This window comes from Ailuropoda melanoleuca, chromosome 1 (genome assembly GCF_002007445.2).
Source record: "Ailuropoda melanoleuca isolate Jingjing chromosome 1, ASM200744v2, whole genome shotgun sequence".
NCBI classification, from domain to species: Eukaryota; Metazoa; Chordata; class Mammalia; order Carnivora; family Ursidae; genus Ailuropoda; species Ailuropoda melanoleuca.
Genome location: NC_048218.1, coordinates 65,463,821 through 65,484,406, shown reverse-complemented (window position 1 = coordinate 65,484,406; position 20,586 = coordinate 65,463,821). Strand labels below are relative to the sequence as shown.

The 20,586-nt window shown below is 52.1% G+C and overlaps 1 protein-coding gene across 6 annotated transcripts in view; it reads left to right on the top strand.

Moving 5' to 3' along the window:
- The window catches only part of MYLK (myosin light chain kinase), a 263,098-nt gene that overhangs the window by 227,733 nt on the left and 14,779 nt on the right, over nt 1-20,586 (top strand). For all 6 annotated transcript variants that reach the window (XM_034659556.1, XM_034659553.1, XM_019803103.2 and 3 more), the window contains 5 exons: nt 3,497-3,529; nt 3,627-3,720; nt 5,001-5,204; nt 10,789-11,006; nt 12,999-13,122. In XM_034659556.1, the coding sequence (XP_034515447.1) occupies nt 3,497-3,529; nt 3,627-3,720; nt 5,001-5,204; nt 10,789-11,006; nt 12,999-13,122 (673 nt within the window). The remainder of the gene's footprint in view (nt 1-3,496; nt 3,530-3,626; nt 3,721-5,000; nt 5,205-10,788; nt 11,007-12,998; nt 13,123-20,586) is intronic.

Genomic DNA, 20,586 nt, shown 5'->3' with positions numbered 1-20,586 from the left:
TCCGAGCAGTCCTTGTACTTAGCTCGTGGATGTCCTAGCTCTTTCTGAGTAGAAGGCTTTTGAAATGTCTTGTCGAAGTCCCTCCTGCTGTTCTTCAGCTCCTTCTGTGGTGGAAAGATGGAAACCAAGTGGTCACCCCTCCCATTACTACTGCCCTTTATCCTTGAGGGCGTGGCTAACCCAACTGTGGCCTTTCCCCAACTCCTGCCCTGCCCCTCTCCTGGTGGCTACATCCCCTCCTAGTAGAACGGAGGCCGCATGAAAAGGAAAAGGAAGAAGGGAAACCTCTCAGCCTGGAGTCTTGGTCTGTTTCAAACAGGAAAAGTCGTGGGGAACAGTGAGCCAGAAAGAGGGCCGTGACTTCCCTGAGAATGATCTCAGTCCCCACCACCGTAGCCTCAGGACAACCTTTTGCACCTTAATTGCCAAGAGAGAAAGGCAGAGGGGAGGGGTGGATGCAGAGTGTGCAGTGAGAGCCGAGCAGGAGGCCAGCTCTGTAACTTCTAACTGGTGTGCAGTGAGTAGGAGAGGCCAGTTCTAGAACTGCATGCCCCCTACAGGGCTGCCTGCAAGATAACCCAGGTGCCAGGCCATTGGACGGCCCACGGCTGCATGGCATGGGAACAAAAAGAAAAGGGGATGCCTCATCGGGTGAACCCTCTCTCAGATGGGGGCACCATGGGCCAAGACGCTGGGCCTCCCCCACAGTAAAGGTTGCTATTGTTGCTAGTATTTTGTCTCCAGGGCCCAGCCAGTGACAGCATCCTTTGTGACGGACTTGAGCCCCTTGCTTCCCCTAAAGCCCCGTCTGAAGTGCCGTTGTCAAAACTGCCCTACACACCTGCTGACCCCATCTGTCATTCTCATGGTGCGCCTTCAGACGCGAGTTCCGTACCCCTCCAGCCGTCCTCCTGCGTGAGGCATACCCGAGATCGTTCTCTCACGTTGCGGCATGGATTAGTTGATAAAGGTCTAACCTTCATATCACCCTAAGCCGTTGCGATTGTTAGAAAGCCATATCTGGGGTGCCTGGGTGTCTCATTCAGTTGGGCGTCCGACTCTTGATTTCAGCTCAGGTCATGATCTCAGGGTCCTGGGATCGAGCCCCACGTGGGGCTCTGTGCTGAGCATGGGGCCTGCTTGAGATTCTCTCTCTCCCTCTCCCCTGCCTCCCCTGTAAAACAACAACAACAAAATCTCTGCTTCAGGTTTTTCCCCCAGCCAGAGAGGCCTGACTGTCTGCTCACCCTCACACGCAGCTCTTCCTTTCGGTGGCTTTCCATACCCCAGCAGCCCTGCTGCCACTCTCTAAGTGCCTGTGGCCCTCGTTCCAGCAGCGGACGACCCCAGGCTCTGCTGAGGGCAGAGAAATAATACTTGTCTGTGGCCAGGGCACATCCCTACCCCCACCATGGCAGCATTCTGTTGGCCTACTGGCTGGAAACTAGGTTTCCACACTTGGGTTCTAACTAGATGTCCTAGAGCCTGTTACCCCAAAAGGTTGAATAATTAATGTCTCCCTGAAATGTGACTCCATTGCTGCCTTCCAGGTGTTGCTCCCAGCGGCGTTCTCGTGATCTGTAAATTGGCAAGGTCACTCTGCACTCTCAAGCGTGTGGTTTAGAAGAGTTGGTCGGTTAGGCTCATGTCCTGGCGCTCTCGGTGAAACCCTACCCCTAATCTGAGAATTCCCATCTCTCTTACCCTTTTTATTGTTCCAGGGCCTTTGCCTTCCTGTGACAAAGTATTCTGCCCCATCCCACTTATGTTTGTTTTTCGTTTCCTCAACAGCATTTTAAGGACTCTAAACACGGGGCGCTTGGGTGGCTCGGTCCGTTAAGCTCAGGGTCCTGGGATCCCTGAGTCAGGCTCCCCAGGCAGCGGGGAGTCTGCTTCTCCCTCTCCCTCTGCCCCTCCACCCTGCTCATGCTCTCTCTCAAATAAATAAAATCTTTAAAAAAAAAAAGGGGCGCCTGGGTGGCATAGCGGTTGGGCGTCTGCCTTCGGCTCAGGGCGTGATCCCGGCGTTATGGGATCGAGCCCCCACATCAGGCTCCTCCACTATGAGCCTGCTTCTTCCTCTCCCACTCCCCCTGCTTGTGTTCCCTCTCTCGCTGGCTGTCTCTATCTCTGTCGAATTAAAAAAAAAAAAAAAAAAGACTCTAAACAAATTACAGCCTCTCTTGCTCCTTGGAGATTCATCCATGTGCTGTCCTTTGTTACACCCTTTCCCCCAAGTCTTATTCTCTCTGTCTCTCCCTCTCTCTCTCTCTCTCACACACACACACACACACACACACACACACGCGTGCGCCCTTGTAAAATCTCTGTCCTCTCTCGCTGACTTCTCTCATGTCTTTGTTCCGTCTCCTCAGGAAACCTGCCTGTCTCCATCTGTCAGGGGAACACAGCCCACGTCATGACTGAGGAGCACAAAGCACATCCCAAAGCATGGCATCTAGAGCTAGCCAAGGACACTAGAAATCACCTAAAAATACAGCTCCCTCTTGTTACCGATGAGGAAACTGGGACCCAGAAAGGAAAGGCACTCAGCCAGGGTACAGAAGCCATAGTGGCTCCATAGGGACAAAGCTATGCGCAGGCAAAGGAAAGCCTGGAGCTCTGACGTGGCTGCGTTCTGATGGACCCCTGCCTGTCCCCTCAGGCCCCCCCCATTCACTTCTGACACATCCTTGTGAGCAGCGACGTGGGCGGCTAGGTCCCTTTCTTGCCATACCTCTTAAACACCTGCCGGTTTCACTGTGTAGCCTCACCCACCTCCCTGCTGTGTTCCAGCATTTCCTTTAAGACACCACTCAAGGGCTACTTCTTCCCAGAATCACTGCTCTGACTTACAGTTGCCCTGTTTTGTATCAACATCCTGCTTTGTATATTCAGCTCATACTGTGATGTCGCGAGCTCGAGGACAGAGCACCTGCAGTGCAGATTTCAAGTATACCTAGTTCTGCCCCCCGCCCCCGGCTAACTGTGAGCTCCGAGAAAGGAGAGATCATGCCTTCTGTGTGTTCTGTCTTATACCCACAATAACTGGTAAGATACCTGGTACGTGGAATTCCACGTACGGTTATCTAATCAAATTGATAAGCAGATTTGATACTAGGAGCAAAGTAAGCTGCTGACTTTCGCGCTGGAGCAGAAAGGGGCTGTCACAGTTGTGTGTAGGTTCTGAAAGTTGGAGGGCCTGGAAGCGCTGTTTAGGAAGGGTATATCTAGGGGATTGTGAGGTTGCAGAGGAAAGGATGGAGGTGAGAGCTGGTGGAGAAGCTGCTGGTAGGGCAAGGAGGGCCTGCCGGTATATCCAGGGCTCTGTTGCAGTGTAGATTGACCCACCCAGTGGCCATTCCCAGCGCTCTGGGCTTCGTGGTCTTAGACCTGGGAAAGCTGAGGTCTGATGAGGCCCCCAGCTTGTTTTGTTCTCGATGGGCCTTCACTACTAATCGCTGTGTCCTCTGTGTCCCTCCTTGTCTCCCCCCAGAGCCAAAGGATGAAGTGGAAGTGTCAGATGATGGTGAGTGCTGGCCACCTGTCCTCAGGTACACTCGAGGGGTGGAGGGGGGCGAGAGTGGAATCTGATGGCTCACACTCACCCCACCCCCACCCGGCAGATGAGAAGGAACCTGAGATCGACTACCGGACGGTGACCGTCAACACTGAACAGAAAGTGTCTGACTTCTATGACATCGAAGAGAGGCTAGGCTCGTAAGTGGAATGGGAAGCATCTTTCAGGCCCCAGGGTTGGGGTGGCACAGATCCCATCATTAAATTCCATGCCTTGTCTTCCCATCTTTTCCTGGCCTTTGCCAACTTCCCACGCTGAGACCTCCTGCAGAAAGAGGAGGTGCGGACCCAGTCAGGACCCCACAAGGGCATCCCAACCCAGGGCCCTCTTAGTTGCTGCTGGTGCAGCTGGCTCCGCTCCGCAAGAGTCTCGAGCAAGCCGCTCTGTCCTGTGCCTTCCCTTGCACGGGATCACGAGGCCCCGGGGCCTGGGGCGGACTGTCTGAGGCGGCCTTCTGTGTCACCGGCAGGAGGCAGTCAAGCCTGGTCCATCTCACTGTTGGGCGATCGTAGCTTTAGTGCATCCGTAAAGCCCACAGCCTTGAAAGGCACAGCTGCTCACCACTGCTTACTTCATGAACCTGGTCCACACCATTTTCTCTGTTTCTCCCCTGGAGTGCGGACACCCCAACCCTGAGCCCTCGTCGGCCACACCATCCCCTCCAGCGGCAGCCCCCAGGGCTGTGTGTCTCCTGCTAGCTATCCCTGGAGGAGCACAGTGGAGGCCAAGGGGATGAGGCTTGGGTTTGATTTCCACTGGGTTTCTGGGAAATAAAGGAGTGACACCAGCCTCATCAGAGTCACATACAAGGGGCATCCACTGCCCCCTGGAGCTGGGTCAGGGGAACACCACACTCCCCTCTCCCTCCAGCGGGGGGACAGCGGGGGCCATCCTGGGCTGTCTCCGGGGGACCCGTGCTGGACACTGGAGCAGACGGAAGGCAGCCACTCAGAAATTCTCCATAGTGGGGAGGACTTCCCCCACCCGACGTCATGGGTCTGTCTGCGGCGAAGGAGAGCGAAGTCCATCCGCCAAGACGGAGGCCTCAGCTCAAGGAAATGACAGCCTTGACCGAGTAGCGAGCCTGGGCGGTGACTGGGCAGGGCTGCGGGCCGGGCACGGGCCGAGGTGGCCAGGTGAGGGACCGCAGGGTTGTCTGTGTTAGAAGTGCACCTCATGATGGAGAGCCGGGCTGGCAGTGTTCAGTAAAGGGCCGGATGATGGAGAGCTGAGGTTTGGGTGGAGCGCAAAAGCAGCCATGGGCGATATGCACACACATGGGCGTGGCGGCGCTCCACTAACATTGTATTTATAAAAAGAGGTGGGCTAGATTTCTCCTGTAGGCCATCACTTGTCAGACCCAATTTAGTGGAAAGCTTGGCTAAATTTGCCTTTTTTCTCCTCCTCCTTTCATTCGCAGCGGGAAATTTGGACAGGTCTTTAGACTTGTAGAAAAGAAAACTGGAAAAATCTGGGCAGGGAAGTTCTTCAAGGCGTATTCCGCCAAAGAGAAGGAGAATATCCGGCAGGAGATCAGCATAATGAACTGCCTCCACCACCCCAAGCTGGTCCAGTGTGTGGATGCCTTCGAAGAAAAGGCCAACATCGTCATGGTCCTGGAGATGTGAGTTTGCTGTGGGCCCAGGAGCCCCCCGTGCGTCTTCCCCACTGTCCACAGCCAAGCCCCTCTGCCCCAAGATGGGGAGCACTGCAGGTAGGGCTGCGGCAAGCAGGAGCCTCCCCAGCCCCAGTGGCCAGGCGGTGCTCCCTCAGAATGGCAGATCTGTACGCAGAAGTGGCCCTCACCCACTGACCCCCAGCCCACTGCAGCCCCTTGCTTGTTTCCATAACGGACTGGCAGATCTTTGGGGACCCCTGCCCCCCTTTCACCCCCACCTCCCTGTGAAAGTGCCAAGGTTAGCCCTAGGCTCCTGGGCTGCGTTCAGGGGCATTGACTTACAGGTGGCTTTGGAGGAGAAGGGGGGGAACAGAGCAACTTCCTGACTGGCCTTCCAAAGAAGAGGGGCCCAGGGCTGGGGGCTTGGGATGTGGGGATGTAAGCCTTGCTGCTGTCTCGTGCTGTGCTCCCCAGGCCCCCATCCCGTGCTTGTTTGTACTTTGACCTTCCACCAGAGGGTAGTACTCTCTGGGCTGGCTTGTCCATGCGCAGGGGCGTGGATCAGATGACCTTCAGCCAAGGCTTTCCTCCACTTGCCTGGCCCCCAAGCCCCTGGCATGCATGCACGTGCACACATACACCGGGGCACACGTGCACACACACACACATGCACAGACTGCCCTCAGTAAGCCAGGCGTCCTCTGCAGAGGGCTCTGTGTCTTCTGTTTTCTTTCCTGTTTCTCATCAGAACTTTTTTCAGTGGGATACAGTCACACCAAAAAATGTAAGAACATACACAATAAACAGTTCCATTCCAACCCGTCCCTCATCTACCCTGTTCTACTGCCACCGCTGACACCAGTAACCGTTTTTATTGGTTTTGTTTGTATCCTTCCAAAGTTTCGTTATGAAAATACAAGCATATTTGACTTTTTAAAAAAATACTTCCCACCTCTTAACACCAAGGTACCTCATATCCACTATTCTGTATTTTTGCTTCTCCGTCCAGCATGTCCTCATCGTGGTGTGAGGGGCTCTGAACGTTTCAGTGGCTGGTGCGCTTCCTCATTGGCCCTGCTCCATGGGATTTGCTGGCATGCACAAACCCGTTTCCTGGAGCCGTCTTCCTTTGATAGGGGTTGCAGGGTTTCCAGGCCTTTGCTTTTCCAAATGAGCGGGGTTTGTAACCTTGTTCACACATCTCCTCACTCACGCCTGTGCACATCTGTAGGACACATTGCCGAAGTGTGGCTGTGCTGGATCGAAGGGTACATGCATTCGAAATGTTTAGAAATCTTGTGAAACTGCCTTCAGCATCCTTGCATTGCTCGTCCTGAGCTTCAGGGATCTTAGTCCTTTGGGGAAGATTCTCTCAACACCTTCCTTCCTAGGAAAGGTGAGGCCTCCCCAGGCTTGAGGTGTGATTTTCTCCCCTCCCTCTGTGATTGCTTTGGTGTGTTTCTTTCCGGTTTACATACATCTGAAAAAGCTAGGGTGGGTTAAAAGCACAGACTTAGAGTGCAAAGTGAGTCTGGTAAGTCCTACGTCAGTCCCAGCTCTTCCTCTTCCTTGCCGTGTGGCCTTGAACAAGCTACTCAGCTTTGCCAGTCCTTGGTGTTATTATCGGTAAAAGGAGGATATAAGCTGCCTCATGAATATGTGGGGGTTCAGCGGAGTCACGTATTCGGGCATAATGCTCTGTAATTGGGACTTACGCTTAGTCGTGTGATACATTGACTTTTTCTGTGTCGTGGTCTCGTTCCCACTGAAAATGATTCGGTGAGCATTTTAACACACAACTGGGTGTTGTGGAACAAAAATCCTCCCATTCAGGAAACCTGGAGTCAGGTCCTATTACTGCTGAGCTGTGATTCTGTAATTATTAAATCCTTCCAATGAGGAGACATACTTGGATTAGACTCCCTTTTCGGTTCTAAAATGCGACAATTCTGTGGAACTGTAAACTATTCAAAGAAAATTTGCATTCATATCTTAGAATCTGTTTTCGGCCCCAATTCGAGCTTACCTCCCCACTTCCAGTAAAGAGCAGCCCGTATCTATGGCCTTACTGATTACACCCTCACCGTAGCCCTGTGGGCTCAGCGCTTCACATTTATTCTAGAACAGGTTGCTTGGTCCAGGCAGTGTGGGCGTGTGGGGACATGTGAAGAAATGTCTTATGTTTAGAAGTTAAGCCTTGGGCAAGTTTGGGAGAGGGTGCAGGGACGGGGGAGGAGGCAGCCAAGCCTGGGTAAGGCTGGGCAGTAGCACCAGTGGGCAGAACACCATACTTAGCGTGGAATTGGGAGTTGGCAAGCTGGATGGAAAATGTTGAGAGAACACGTAAGAAGGCTTCAGCTGGCCTGGCTTTCCTCCCTCCTCCCCACGCCTCCCCTGTGGGCAGGAGCGAGTCTGACAGGCACAGATGCCAGACGATGATTCTGCACTTGGGGTAAGGAGCGTGCCCCGTGATAGGAGCTCAACCAAAGAAGTGGGAGCACATTCACTCTTCATCTGTACTTCCCTTCCAGCTTAAACAAACTTGGCCTCGACAGGGCAAAGGCTGGCGTTTAGCGGTACAACTTGCCATTCCCCTTGTTTGATTGAGAGACTGAGATTAAGAGAAGGACAAGGTCTGGTGATGTAGAAAAATGAAAATGTCTTCCAGGGTCCCCTCCTTCAGTGAGACATCAGAAGCAATAGGTGTCTTCAGCCTTTCTGACCTCTGACGATGGGACAAGCCATAAGCCCCATTTTATAGTAGTGTTGCCCAGACACAAAGGTTCCCTCGGGCTCCTGGCCTGGAATCTCGGCTTGTCCTTTGGGAGCGCTCAGGCCCTTCCAAGTGGTGGTGGGACCCTCAGCACTGAAGCAGTATGATTTAGGCTGGGTCATCCACTGCCCATCTCACTTTCGTGCTACCACTGGCAGAATTTATCAAAGAATATCCAGCTGGCTGCCAGGAGACAAGGAGTAGAGCATCTGGGTATGGAGTCCGCTGAAACACCGTATCTTCTGGCTGCCAGTGAGGGTTGGCCAAGGTCTACACTTGGGGGGGATGAATTTGATCCCTTGGGATTAGGTAGCCTTGCTAGTTGGTATTCATTCACTCACTCACTCACTGTTCATTTATTAAGTATACATTTCCTGCAGCCCAATCTTGGCCCTTGGCATGATCCCATCTCTGTGGATGGCAGCTTCTTTCCACCCATAGTCTTGAGTATTTTGAAGAGAAACCTATATAGAACCATTAATCCTGTTTATGTAACCCTTTCCATCCTAGGAATGGACCACAGGAGCAGCTTTCAAAGTACATTAAATAGATTTGAATAGATTTGAACCGATTTAAACTTATAGTGAATGGGTTGCTTCTAGAAAGGCAGTAGTAATTACCTCCATGGCTTGGATTTCTACAACTCGTTGCCTCAGACATTCCCAAGAGCACTGCAAATAATGGTTGCTTGCTTTTCCAGAATATTTTACATTTAAAAGCATACATTTTGGGGCACCTTGTCAGTGCCAGATATTGCCAGGTGTAAATAAATAAAAGTCTAGAGATGAGCCAGACCTTTTCCACACATGTTCGTAAACAACTTTAAGCCAAGGCAGATCTGATACAAAAAGTACAGACAAAACTGTGGAAACCCAGAGATGGAAAGATCATTTCCTCTGGGGAATTCAGGAGTAATTTCTCAGAGGAATTTCTCAGTGAATTTCAGCTGTCCTCCCAGGGGTGGCCCCTGTGTAAACCAGTATTTCCCAAGCTTGCCCAATCCTAAGAATGACCTGGGGTGCTTATTTAACATATGGATTTTCAGAGCCCTCCCAAGATTTTCTAAATCAGAATCTGCAGGGAGAAGAGCTTGAGAGTCTGTATTTTCAACAAGAGCCCCAACTGGCTCTTTTCAAAAAAAAAAAATAAAAAGTAATTAACATTATTGAGCACTTACTATGTGTCAGGCACTCTTCTAAGCACTTTGCCTGTATTAATTCACTCAGTCTGCACAGCAACCCTGTGAGGTGTTGCTGTTTTTATCTGTACCTTCCAGATGAGGACATTGAGGCACAGAGATAGTTAAGGATCAAGGGAGACATGAGAATGGAAATTCAAGTTTGACTTTGAGCAGAGCAATAGAAATGGAGGGTTTGAGGACGGAGGCGCCACCTGCTGGCCGCCCAGGGACCTCCTGCTCTGTTGGTGCTAGAGCGTCCGTTCTAGCGCCCCCAGCGGCCACTGGCACAGACTGACCTTTCCTAGCTCAGCCCTCCCGGAGAGTGTTGGTGATGGAGGCCCACATAGGCGGTGGTGTGCTACGCCTCATACTGCGCCCGTCACCTGACTCACCACAGGTTGTGCAACAGTAATTAATATGTGCTGAACACCTACTGCATGTCAGGCATGATGCTTTACAAAAGTTCTTTCACTCCTAACAACTCCACGACGTAGGGACGGATAAGGAAAGTAGGGCTCAGAATGGTTAAGTAATTTGCCCAAGGTCACACAGCTTGTAAAAGGCAGGGGCAGGATCCACACTCAGCTCTTTTCCTTCTTCATGATGGCTCTCATTAGAAGAGAGAAGCCCCCCTCCCTCCCCCCCCAAAAAAAAAGAAGAAGAGGGAAGGCCTTTGGAAGAGAACGGGCCCAGAACAAAGCCTGCCCAGCCTCGTTCAGCTGGTGGACATATAGGTCATTGCAGAAAAGAGCTTACTGATGTCTGGATGCTATAAAAGTCACCAGGGAAATGCTTTAAACTTTGGAGCAGGAGGGAAGGAAGGCGGGTCAGAAGGCTGGGACAGGGGAACAAAAAGGACTGCGTAACTCAGCTGGCAAGGCCACGTGTTTGCGCTGAAGGGCAATATGCCGTAGCCCCCAGGCCAGTCCTTAGTAGGAGATGCCCGCTGTGGGCCCCAGGGACACCAGGGTCAGGATCCAAAGTCTGTCCGGGCAGGAGGATGTATTACGCTTCCAGCCTGGGCAAGGCAGCAGGCAAGACGAGTGAAAGCTGGCTGGCACGAGGAACTGGTCGTGTAGGCCTGGCCGGAGGAGCTAAGTGTCATGGGTTGTTACAGTTGATGAATTTTAGAAAATGTGCTGAGGCTCCTTATTATTGAAGATAGTTTTCTCTTTCTGGCTATGTGAAACAAATGCTTATGGGTGCTGTGAGTATTTCAAACTCCAGTTCTCTGTGCCTGAAAGCCGTAGCTGGGTTACAAGAACGAGCCCTTACACATCTGTAGTCATGCGGGGAAGGAGGCTGCCTGGTGGTTACCCTTTTTGCAAAGAGATTATGTCTAAATCTCTCAGCTCATGATCACCCAGAGGCTTCTCTGAGTCGCCCAACAGCTTCGTGGTCACAAACACGGTCCCCCCCAGCAGGAAACTAGAGGTCCTCTTCGCACAGTAGAACCTGGGACCGGCATAGCAGGGCAGGGGCCTGGAACTTGGGAAGCCACAGAAATGCCCAGCCCCTCCGACCCTGGGCTTTCCTGCCCAGCCCCCCTGCCCTTTCCCCAGCCTGCCCCTGGCCAGCCCGCCTGCCAGCCTGGACTCCGTGGTCCTGTGCTCTGAGTGTGCCTTGTGCCCTCGCAGCGTGTCGGGCGGTGAGCTGTTCGAGCGCATCATCGACGAGGACTTCGAGCTGACGGAGCGGGAGTGCATCCAGTACATGAGGCAGATATCGGAGGGGGTGCAGTACATCCACAAGCAGGGCATCGTGCACCTGGACCTCAAGCCCGAGAACATCATGTGTGTCAACAAGACCGGCACCAGAATCAAGCTCATCGACTTCGGGCTGGCCAGAAAGCTGGGTAAGGCCACCCACCCGTCCTGGACTCACCCACATGCCGTGGCTGTTCGTGTTACACGCCCTGGGCATTGGAGGGAACGCCCTGGGTTGGAGTTAAAATCAGAGACCGTGGGGGCTGCTGAGGCTCACATCCTGCCCTGGCCACCCACTAGACTTGACTTCGAGTCTCTATCCCTTATCTGTAAAATGGGATAACAGTAGTCTTCGAGCTGTTGTGGGGGGTGAGGTCAGGGGGTCCGGTGCATTAAAGCAGGTTAGGTGGTGCGAGCAGAGGCTGGTGCGTGGTAAGCGCTCTGTAGGTGTTCGCTGTCTGTTATCGTTGTCAGTGTCCCCTCTTATTGCTTTCACTCGGGGCCTGCGGCAGCAGCCCATTTTGGTGCTGGTGCTTTCTCCCAGTAGCATCCTACGTAGCAGTGTCCGGAGCCCTTTCACATACTTTCCTTGGGTTCTCCCAGCAGCCCTGTGAAAGCAGCGGGGCACATTTTCTGAGCCCTGATTTATAGACCAGGAAACGGTAGCTTTGCCCATTAGGTCCCACCACGAGCCAGGAGAGGGGCTGGGGCTGAACAAGGACCCCAGACCTAGTTAGGGTTCCCTGAAGCCCCTCTGCTATTCCTACACCAGGTGGGGGGGAATGCGGGGGCGGAGGGGGCTTCGTACCCAGTCCTGAAGCCTTCTTGGTCTGTGACCGTCTGCCTCACACCCTGCCCATGTGCCGCCTGCCTGCGTCACCCTTTGATGTCTCAGTAACTGATGAGACAGCCTCACCCTCTACCCTCTGACCACTGCCCTGTCAACAAGGAGCCGAAGTCTGGCACCAACTGGCCTCTCACCGCCCTGGGGACACTTAGTGCCAGGGAGCCCCGTTACAAAGAGGACACTGAGGGAGCGAGGTTCTGCCAGGCTCTGACTTACCTGGGACTCGGCGCCCCGATGCCGGGCTCAGGAGCCTGCTCGGCCCCACCTGCTGAAGACATGGTGTGGGGGCAAGAGCTGCTGTGCGAGGCCTGCCTTCAGGCCAGAACCACTCAGAGTTTGAACAAATAGGGCAGCACTGGCCTTAAGAGCTGGCAGCGTCAGAGCCCCAGCGACACGACGTGCAGGTCCTGTGGTGAGAGATATGCGGGGATAGTCGTGTCTCCTGCGGCCCTGAGAACTGGGAAGGGCTAACGTGTAGCAGGGAGGGTTCAGGTTGGAGTGGAGCAGAGTTTTCACGCCTGAAGGCTGTTCGGTGGTCTGTCTTCGAACATTTGCTGTGGGCTCTGCAATGACACGAACAGGTATGGCCCACAGGCCAAACGTATGCCACCCCCACTGTGGACGAGACCCTCTAGGAGCGGGTACCTGTGAACATCCTACTGGGCATCTCTGGTCCCTTAAGGCTCAGTGACAGCAGCCTGGGGTTAAGGTCCTGGCTATCCTCCCGGCAGCTCCTGGGAAGACAGACAAGTGGGGGCAAAGGGACATAGCTCAGGAATGGGACCACCTGGGCTTAGGGCCTGACACCCACTGATAAAAGTGGGTAAACCACGCAACTGCCCTGAGCCTCCCTTCTTCCTCAGGAACATGAGGGTCATACCTCCCTTAGGGTTGTTGAGAATATTAAATAGAAACGTCCTTATAAAACAGGTAGCAGGATACAGGGTACAGAGGACATAGTGAATATTAGAGATTATCGCCAAGCACAAGTCACAGTCCCTTCTTCAGGAGCGCATGGGAAAGACAGACACATGAAAAACCACTGGGGGCAGGGGCTTCAGTGGCCTCGTCTCCCCAGCCCAGCCAGTGGCTATGAGCGCCGTCTGTCAGTCTCACTGGTGCATTGACCCACCTGTTCACAAGGAGGCTGGCTGTGTCTGTGCCGTTCTCAAGGGGAGAGCAGCCAAGGGCCGGACCGTGTATGTGTCCCTCCCTTGCACACAGATGGCATTCACTTACCACGGGTTGGCTCCTGAACGTTCTGGTAATGGATCCCTCTCCATCCCGGTTACAGAGAATGCGGGGTCTCTGAAGGTCCTCTTTGGCACGCCGGAGTTTGTAGCACCTGAAGTCATCAATTATGAGCCCATCGGCTATGCCACGGACATGTGGAGTATCGGCGTCATCTGCTACATCCTGTGAGTCTTGGGGCCCGTGAGGGAGGGCACAGAGCGCCACAGGAGGGGCCCCAGGCTGCCCTGCCACTGAAGGATCCATTATGGGTTGTGGTGGAGAGCCCACCCCAGAGTCAGGAGGGCGGCAGCTCCTATCCCCCTCCCCCCGGCCTGCCCCACTTCTGTTTTCCCAGTGAAGTCAACAGCCCGTGTTGCACTTACAGGGTGGCTAGTGCTAACACTGACACCCCATTCTGGGCCCTTCATTGTCCCTCATGCTGACCAGGCTGGGGTCTGTGGTCAAGAGGGTGGAATGTGGCTGGGGCCATGTAATTTACCCTCACTTGTGTGGGTGGGTCCGTGGAGAAGGAGGCAGGGAGCCCAGGTGCACATCTCCTGTGGGTGTCATCATTGTCTTCAGAAGACAGCACCCCATCCTCGTGGCAGGGGGACCCCAGTTACCAGCCTCCTCCCTGAGCCCAGTATCTGGGCCAGTTATAAGCACTTCTGATGAGAGAGCCATCAGCAGACAACAGAAAGCCACACAGGAATTGGAATTGGGAAATCAGGTGGACAATACGAAGCCATTTCAGTTAGTGATGCTGGAGAAGAAGAGGGGAGGCCGGGAATGCAGACCAGCGCTCTGCGAACAGTCATATGCACCAGTCACCTCAGCTTCTCCTTAGACTGCAGGTTCTGCTTCTGAAGGTCGGGGACACCTAAGAATCCACGTTTCTAGCAGATTCCAGGTTGCCAGTGGTGCTGATCCAGGGACCAGCACGCTTTGAGTAGCAGGCTCTAGAACACACACCGTGGTGGGGTCTCACCGAGTCAGTCTCCGAAACGCCAGGCTGCAGACGGTCCTTAGCCTCAGAGGCAGCTCCCGAGCTCCTGTGGCAACACGCAGTAACGGGATGGCCTCCAGACAATGCAGATACGCACGCGTTCATTTTGCAAAAAATATATCTTTGTTGTTACAATGAAAGGAAAACTTTAATGTTTTCATAGAAAACTTGAAGAGGACATAAGAAAGGTTTCTTTGAGCCCTGGGGTCTTCAGACCCGAGTGAGAAATGGCTCCAGGAGATCCTGCGGCACAGCCAGCTTCAGGTGCCACTGTTACAGAAGCTTGAGCAGAGATGAGTGATTTGGTGTGTGTGCAGAATGAACTGACCGAGACTGCTTCTCAAGTGCCGGGTGTCCCCCACCCCACCACCTCCCTGGGGCCAGGAGGTTTCTTTCTCTTCCACCTGCTCAGAAGTTCAGTTCTCACTGTGGCCTATTGGGAGAGTCTCCCTCCATTACACCTGGGTAGTGGGCTCTGTACCCCAGAGAGTCCTCTTCTTCCCTGCCCGGGGTCACCCCCGCCCCCACCTCCCCAGAGCAGCAGACAAGAAGCCCCCTGGCCAGCAGCACATTTGCCTGTCTCTCCCTCCCCTAGCCCTACCCAGGGAGAAAGGGAGCTGACGGGTAGTGGAAGCAGCAGTGGACCTGCCTCCCTTGGTAAATAAGGAATTAGAGCAGGGCAGTGGGCCCAGCCACCCCTCCTGGGGCTGCCCCAGGCTGCGCAGTGCTCACATGGCAGCTCTGGCCCTGGGGGAGACACCAGGCACTTGAGAAACAGGCTTGCTCAGTGTGTTCTGTTCAGACCCAGCTGTCCTGTGGCCTCGCTCCATCCCTGGGTCCCTCACAGATTTTCACGTGGGCCCTCGTTTGATCCTCACCACACACTTACGAGTGAGTTGTGGCAGGGATCTGATCTTCCTTTGGCTTGGAGGTGACCGGGGCCAAGGAAGTCCACATGGCTGCCTACTTCCCACAGTCCTAGAGGGTGACCAGCCTTCCCGGTTCACCCAGGCCTGACGGGCTGCCCAGGATACAGGGCTTTCAGTGCTAAAGTGGGGATAGTCTAAGGGCGCATGGGTGGCTCAGTCGGTTAAGTGTCTGCCTTCAGTTCAGGTCATGATCCCAGGGTCCTGGGATTGAGTCCCACATCGGGCTCCTTGCTCAGCGGGGAGCCTGTTTCTTCCTCTGCCTGCCGTTCCCCCTGCTTGTGCTTGCTCTCTCTCTCTCTCTCTCTCTCTGACACATAAATAAGTAAAAATCTTTAAAAAAATAAAATAAAATAAAGCAGGGATAGTCTGGGAAACTAGGACAGCTGATCTCCCTACCGGTCAGGGTCTACCCTTAAATTTTCACAGTGAACACGCCTGTGTAACCCGTACCCAGATGAAGAATCCCGCACGGCCAGGGCGCCTGCAGCCCTCCCGAGGCCCCTCCCATTCACTGTTCCTCAGAGGTAACCATTGTCCTCATGTCTAACGTCATGCACCAGTTTTGCCTGTCCCTGAACTTTACATAAACAAAATCATACAGGAAGATGTGTCTGGCTTCCTTTGCTCAGCATTGTTCGTGAGACCCATTCGTGTTACTGTGTATAGCGGTGGAGTGCTCCTTCTCGGTGCTGCGTCGTATTCCATCGTGTGACCATCGTCCAGTTTACCCAGTCTACATGGATGGGTTTTTAATAGATGCCAGTTTGGGGTATTGCAAATATTCTGTTCCATGTTGGATATGTAATCTAGAACTAGAATTATTGAGCCATAAAAGCACTCTATTTTATTTTATTTTATTTTATTTTATTTTTTTTTAAAGATTTTATTTATTTATTTTACAGAGATAGAGACAGCCAGCGAGAGAGGGAACACAAGCAAGGGGAGTGGGAGAGGAAGAAGCAGGCTCATAGCAGAGGAGCCTGACGTGGGGCTCGATCCCACAACGCCGGGATCACGCCCTGAGCTGAAGGCAGACGCTTAACCACTGTGCCACCCAGGCGCCCCAGCACTCTATTTTAAAACACAAATTCTTTTAGGTGGAGGACCATAATAATTTGGATAATACGTTATATTGCTTTATTGCATTACTTTTAAAGCTAAGACCAAGAAATAGGGAAGAGCTTTTTGAAATGGGGAGGAAATAATTTTGATGAATGGGGAACCATCCTGAAGGTGTTTGCCCAGCAGGGTGCAAGGAGAGGGGAGAGGTGCTTGTGACAGGGAGGCAGGTGAGGGCCAGGCATGATGGACACAGGTCAGCTCTGCGGGGCCTCCTACAGCCCTCCAGCGTCCAGGCTCCTGCACACACCACCGCGGGCTGCTCTGCCCCCCTGGGACTTTTCCTGTTGGCTCTCACAATGGGGAGAGGACTGGGAGCTCCCCTCCTGAGTGAGGGCTCTCCGCAGAGCACGTGGGACCCAAAACAAAAGTCGGAGACAGCCAGATTGCTTCCTTTCAGACCCTGCTATGCAAAATTCTAGGGCTGCTACTAGAAGTCTCCAGAAGAGGCTCTGTGGCAGTCTTCATGTACCCTCTGTGCCTCTCTTCAGAGTTTGGTTGTCTGTTTGACAGTCTTTATCAAGGCCACCTTCCACATTTGTACAAAGGAACCTCCCGTCTCCTTTCTGGGGCCAGTGAGAGATGGGGAAGCCAGGGAAATAGGTAATAACTCATTTACTGTTTAACACATAATTTGGTGAGCACCTCCTAAGCGACCAGCTCTGTCCCCATAGGTTGTTATGACTTTGTTGGAGGAACTCCTCAAACCCCTCGGAGATCAGGGCTGATCTTGTCCTAGCACTGGAGACCTGGCCTCGCTGCCTGGCCTGGGTTTTCCAGGCAGAGTAGAGATGCAGTGGGTGGGATTATGCCCCCCCCCCCACCTTCTCATCCCTGATTCTGGAGGGAGACTGTAGATTTCATGAATTTCCTAGAGATCCTTCTGGTGTTAGCAGTGTCTGGTTTTAGGCAGGAGGAGAGAGGACGGAAGTGGTCTAGGCCACACTTCAGTGATGTCCTAAGCCTTACTCCCTTTTCTGAGATCTCCTTTCCTTTCCTGCTTTCCTCTCACCTATTTTCTGAGGACTCAGTGTTCCCTTACTGCCTGTGGGGACACCGGAACCCTTCTCTGTGCCTTCTCTCACCCCTACTCCAAAAGTCCTTCTCTCCCTCCCCTGCTCCAAGGCAAGGTAAAGGGCAATTACTGCTCTGCCTTCTCCCTACCATCTTGGGCTCAGCAACAACTCCTATTTCAGCTTATTTGTCTTTTTTTTTTTTTTAAAGATTTCATTTATTTCTTTGAGAAAGAGAGCATGAGTGGGGGGAGGAGCAGAGGGAGAGGGAGAAGCAGACTCCCCACACACAAAGTGGGGAGCCTGACATGGGGCTCGATACCAGGACCTGGAGATAATGACCCAAGCTGAAGTCAGACGCCTAACTGACTGGGCCACCCAGGCCCCCTCAGCTCATTTCTTGAGTATCTACTGTGGTCCGGAACGCTACAGCCATCCCCATCCAGGGTCTAACTTCTAGGGACATCAGCTCACTGGGCTAGGGAGAGTGCCCAGTGCCCAAGTATCAGGTGCCTACTCAGACTTAGGTTTTGGTACAGGGTTCTTCAGAGGGATCCAGCAGCCCCACTAAGGGCTGCCGTTGCCCTCCCCACTGCTGAGCCCGGACTTCCTCTCTGATTCCAGCTCCTGCAATCTCCAGGAGCCCTGAGCCCATACCAGACCCAGCCACCACCTACAGGTTTTGCTCTTCAGAGACTTGGGCTACAGTTAGTGTGACTAACCCAGGGGGTGTACTTTCTCACCATTGCATAAAATGATACCGAGTTCTTCCTCTGGGACCTAACCAGCCCCCTCAAATCTTTCCCCCACCCCAAGGAATGAGTATCTGAAGGTTAAAATGGGATAAAAGCCTAACCTCTTCCTAAGCATTCAGGAGCTCTGCTGGCAGATGTGGCCATTTCACTGGCCATTCCTGCAGGAGGGTCATTTGCTGCTTGAAAAACACCTTCCTGGTATAGTGCAAGAGGCATTTCTGTACCTTTCTTTGCTCTGACATTCTGCCCTGCAAGCAGAACAGTCTTCCGCATCAGATTCCCTGGGTGAGGTTTTACTTCAGTGAGAGATTAAGAATTAGGAAATTAGAACAGCCTGCAGTCATGACCTCTGTGACTCATCAGCGACCATTAAAAATGAATGTGAAGACTCTGCACACACTTGTGAATGACAGTGTCAAGTGAGAAAAAGCGGAGCACCCAAGAATTTTCCCATGCTGATTGCAGTTTTGTAGAAAACAGATAAATCTGTTGGTTATGTTGGGGAGGAAGAAAAAACTTTCCTCCACCCTCTTAGGTTCTTTTCTTGGAGGCCTACAAATCAAACTGACAAGAGGCAGATTAACAGGAGAAAAAAAAACAGATTTAATTATGTACATATGCATAGTTCACAAAGAAATGTGATTCAAGAAGGTGTTTAGAATTGGGGGCTTACATACTATTTTAACAGAGGCAAGCAAGTAACTGTAGAGAAATAACTAGACAAAAAGAGGTTAGGGGCTTCTGGAGGGGAAGTTGTGAGAAGGTGACTAGGAAATGTGTAGTAAATAAGGCTTGTTTAGCAAGGTCTGTTATGAAGAAGAGTCTCCTCTCTCTGGGAATGGAGGGAACATATTTACAAATGGAAATTTATGTCACCTTAATAAAGAGAACTGTATGTCCTGCTTTTAGACAAAAAGGGAGGGCAAAGAGCTGATTGCCTTCAGCTCAAAACATTCTTTATACCAAAGTGGCGTATTTTGGGGTGGCATACTGTGATCCCCTTCAGTTAAAAAATGAGATAAAACTAGGAAGAGGGGTGGGTGGTTGTGTTTTTAACGTTAATGTAATTGTGTTTGTTGATTGCGTTGATCAGCCCAACCATACGTGATCCTTATGCAAATTCTAGCAATAAAAAGCTGAAAAAACATTTTTAAAAAAATCCTGCCAAATCCCACCACCACCATTACTGAAATCCCGGCACTCTGTCATCGTGCTCTGCATGTATTGCAAGTTTTATTTTAGAGACATACTCTTTAACAGGAATTCCGTGGGAGCTCGGCAGGCAAGGAGCCAGCCAGGGCTGGGTGTATTTCAGATGGATGGGCTGCCAGAAAGGAGGAGCGCCGAGATGAGGCGGCTCTTCCCAGCTGTGAACTTTACAGAGATTAAGGCCTATCTTTGCAGGATCACAGTCCCTAATTAGGAAAGGAGGTTTACAGAAGGGGACGGTGCAGCATTCCACCGCAGGGTTGTCTGCTGTTCTTGTGGTCTTTGGAATGCGGCAGGACTTCCCCCTCTTCTTTCAAATGGAAAAATGTAAAGACGGAAGGAGGCATGTAGCCAACAAGCAAGAGTCAGGCTGCTTCTAGCTGGGGTCACACCAGATGGCGGAGATGCGGAGAGCTGGAAGCCCCTAGGAATTCTAGCCCAGTGCCCTTTTTGAAAAAAGGGGAAACTGAGGCCCAGAGAGTTGGGGGAGGGGATAGCCTATAACTGTGCAGACTTGGGAGTGGTTCGCTCCCACTCCTCCTTCGTGGTCATGTAACCGAGAATAATTAGACCTGTGCCTTCTTCAAACAGAACAGAAATCAGTGTTTTGCTTTAAGATATTTTAATGCCATCTGCAAAACTCTGTTATTCTAAAACACAAATATATTGACTAGGGCGAGCTAACTCACATCGCGAAAGCTTTCTTCTTTTTACAAAAGGTTTTGCCGGAGGGTTCCTCCCATGGCAAGCTTGCCTCACAATATTTCAGTGGGTTTTGTTTTACAAAACTAAGTTTGCAGGTGCTGTTTTATTTCATAAGCTGAGGCCTTTTGAACGTAGAGACGCCTCCAGAAGGGTTGCATTACTGTTTATGATGATGGGTTCTTATGGATTTGGGGGAAAGGGACATTAGTGAAGGCTTAATCTGGAAGGTTGATGGCATGAAGGCCCTGGATCCATCTCATGGGACTCAAGTGAGGTCAGGGCAGGACCAGTTACATAATTTGTGGGGCCCAGTGCAAAATAAAAAGGTGGAGTGACTTGTTCAAACATTACTATGACTTTCAGTATGACAGCAGCAGATCATTAAACCAAGAGTGGGAACTTCTGAGGGTGGGGCCCTGCACACTTGCATAGGCCTGACACCCGTGAGGTCACCCTAGGTCAGGGTGAATGGTAGGGGGATGGTGGGTATGAAGATGAGGTACACGGAAGCGAGGGATCAGGCCGGTAAGCTGTAAAGCTGTGCTACTTGGCTTTGAATACTTAGCCTTACAAATTTCATTTGGCTTAAGTTATTGGTAAATGCGTTATTCCTGAGGTCACAGACTGCTGAGGCACGATGAGTGCGGACGAGCTGTACGTGGAAGAACTGTATAATATGTACAGAGCTATGGCCAGAGCTCCATACTAGGGACCAGGCCTCGTGCCAGAGCTGTACACCATGACTGCTTCATCTGCATGGAAATACTCGTCTAAAGGAGCAGTTAAGATCTAGACTCTAGAGACAGGTGCGTGGGTTCAGATCTCACTGATTGAATCCTTGCACAAGTTACTTAACCCCACTCTGTGCCTATTTCCTCATCTGTTAAAGTAATGAGTTACCTGGGCTGTAGGG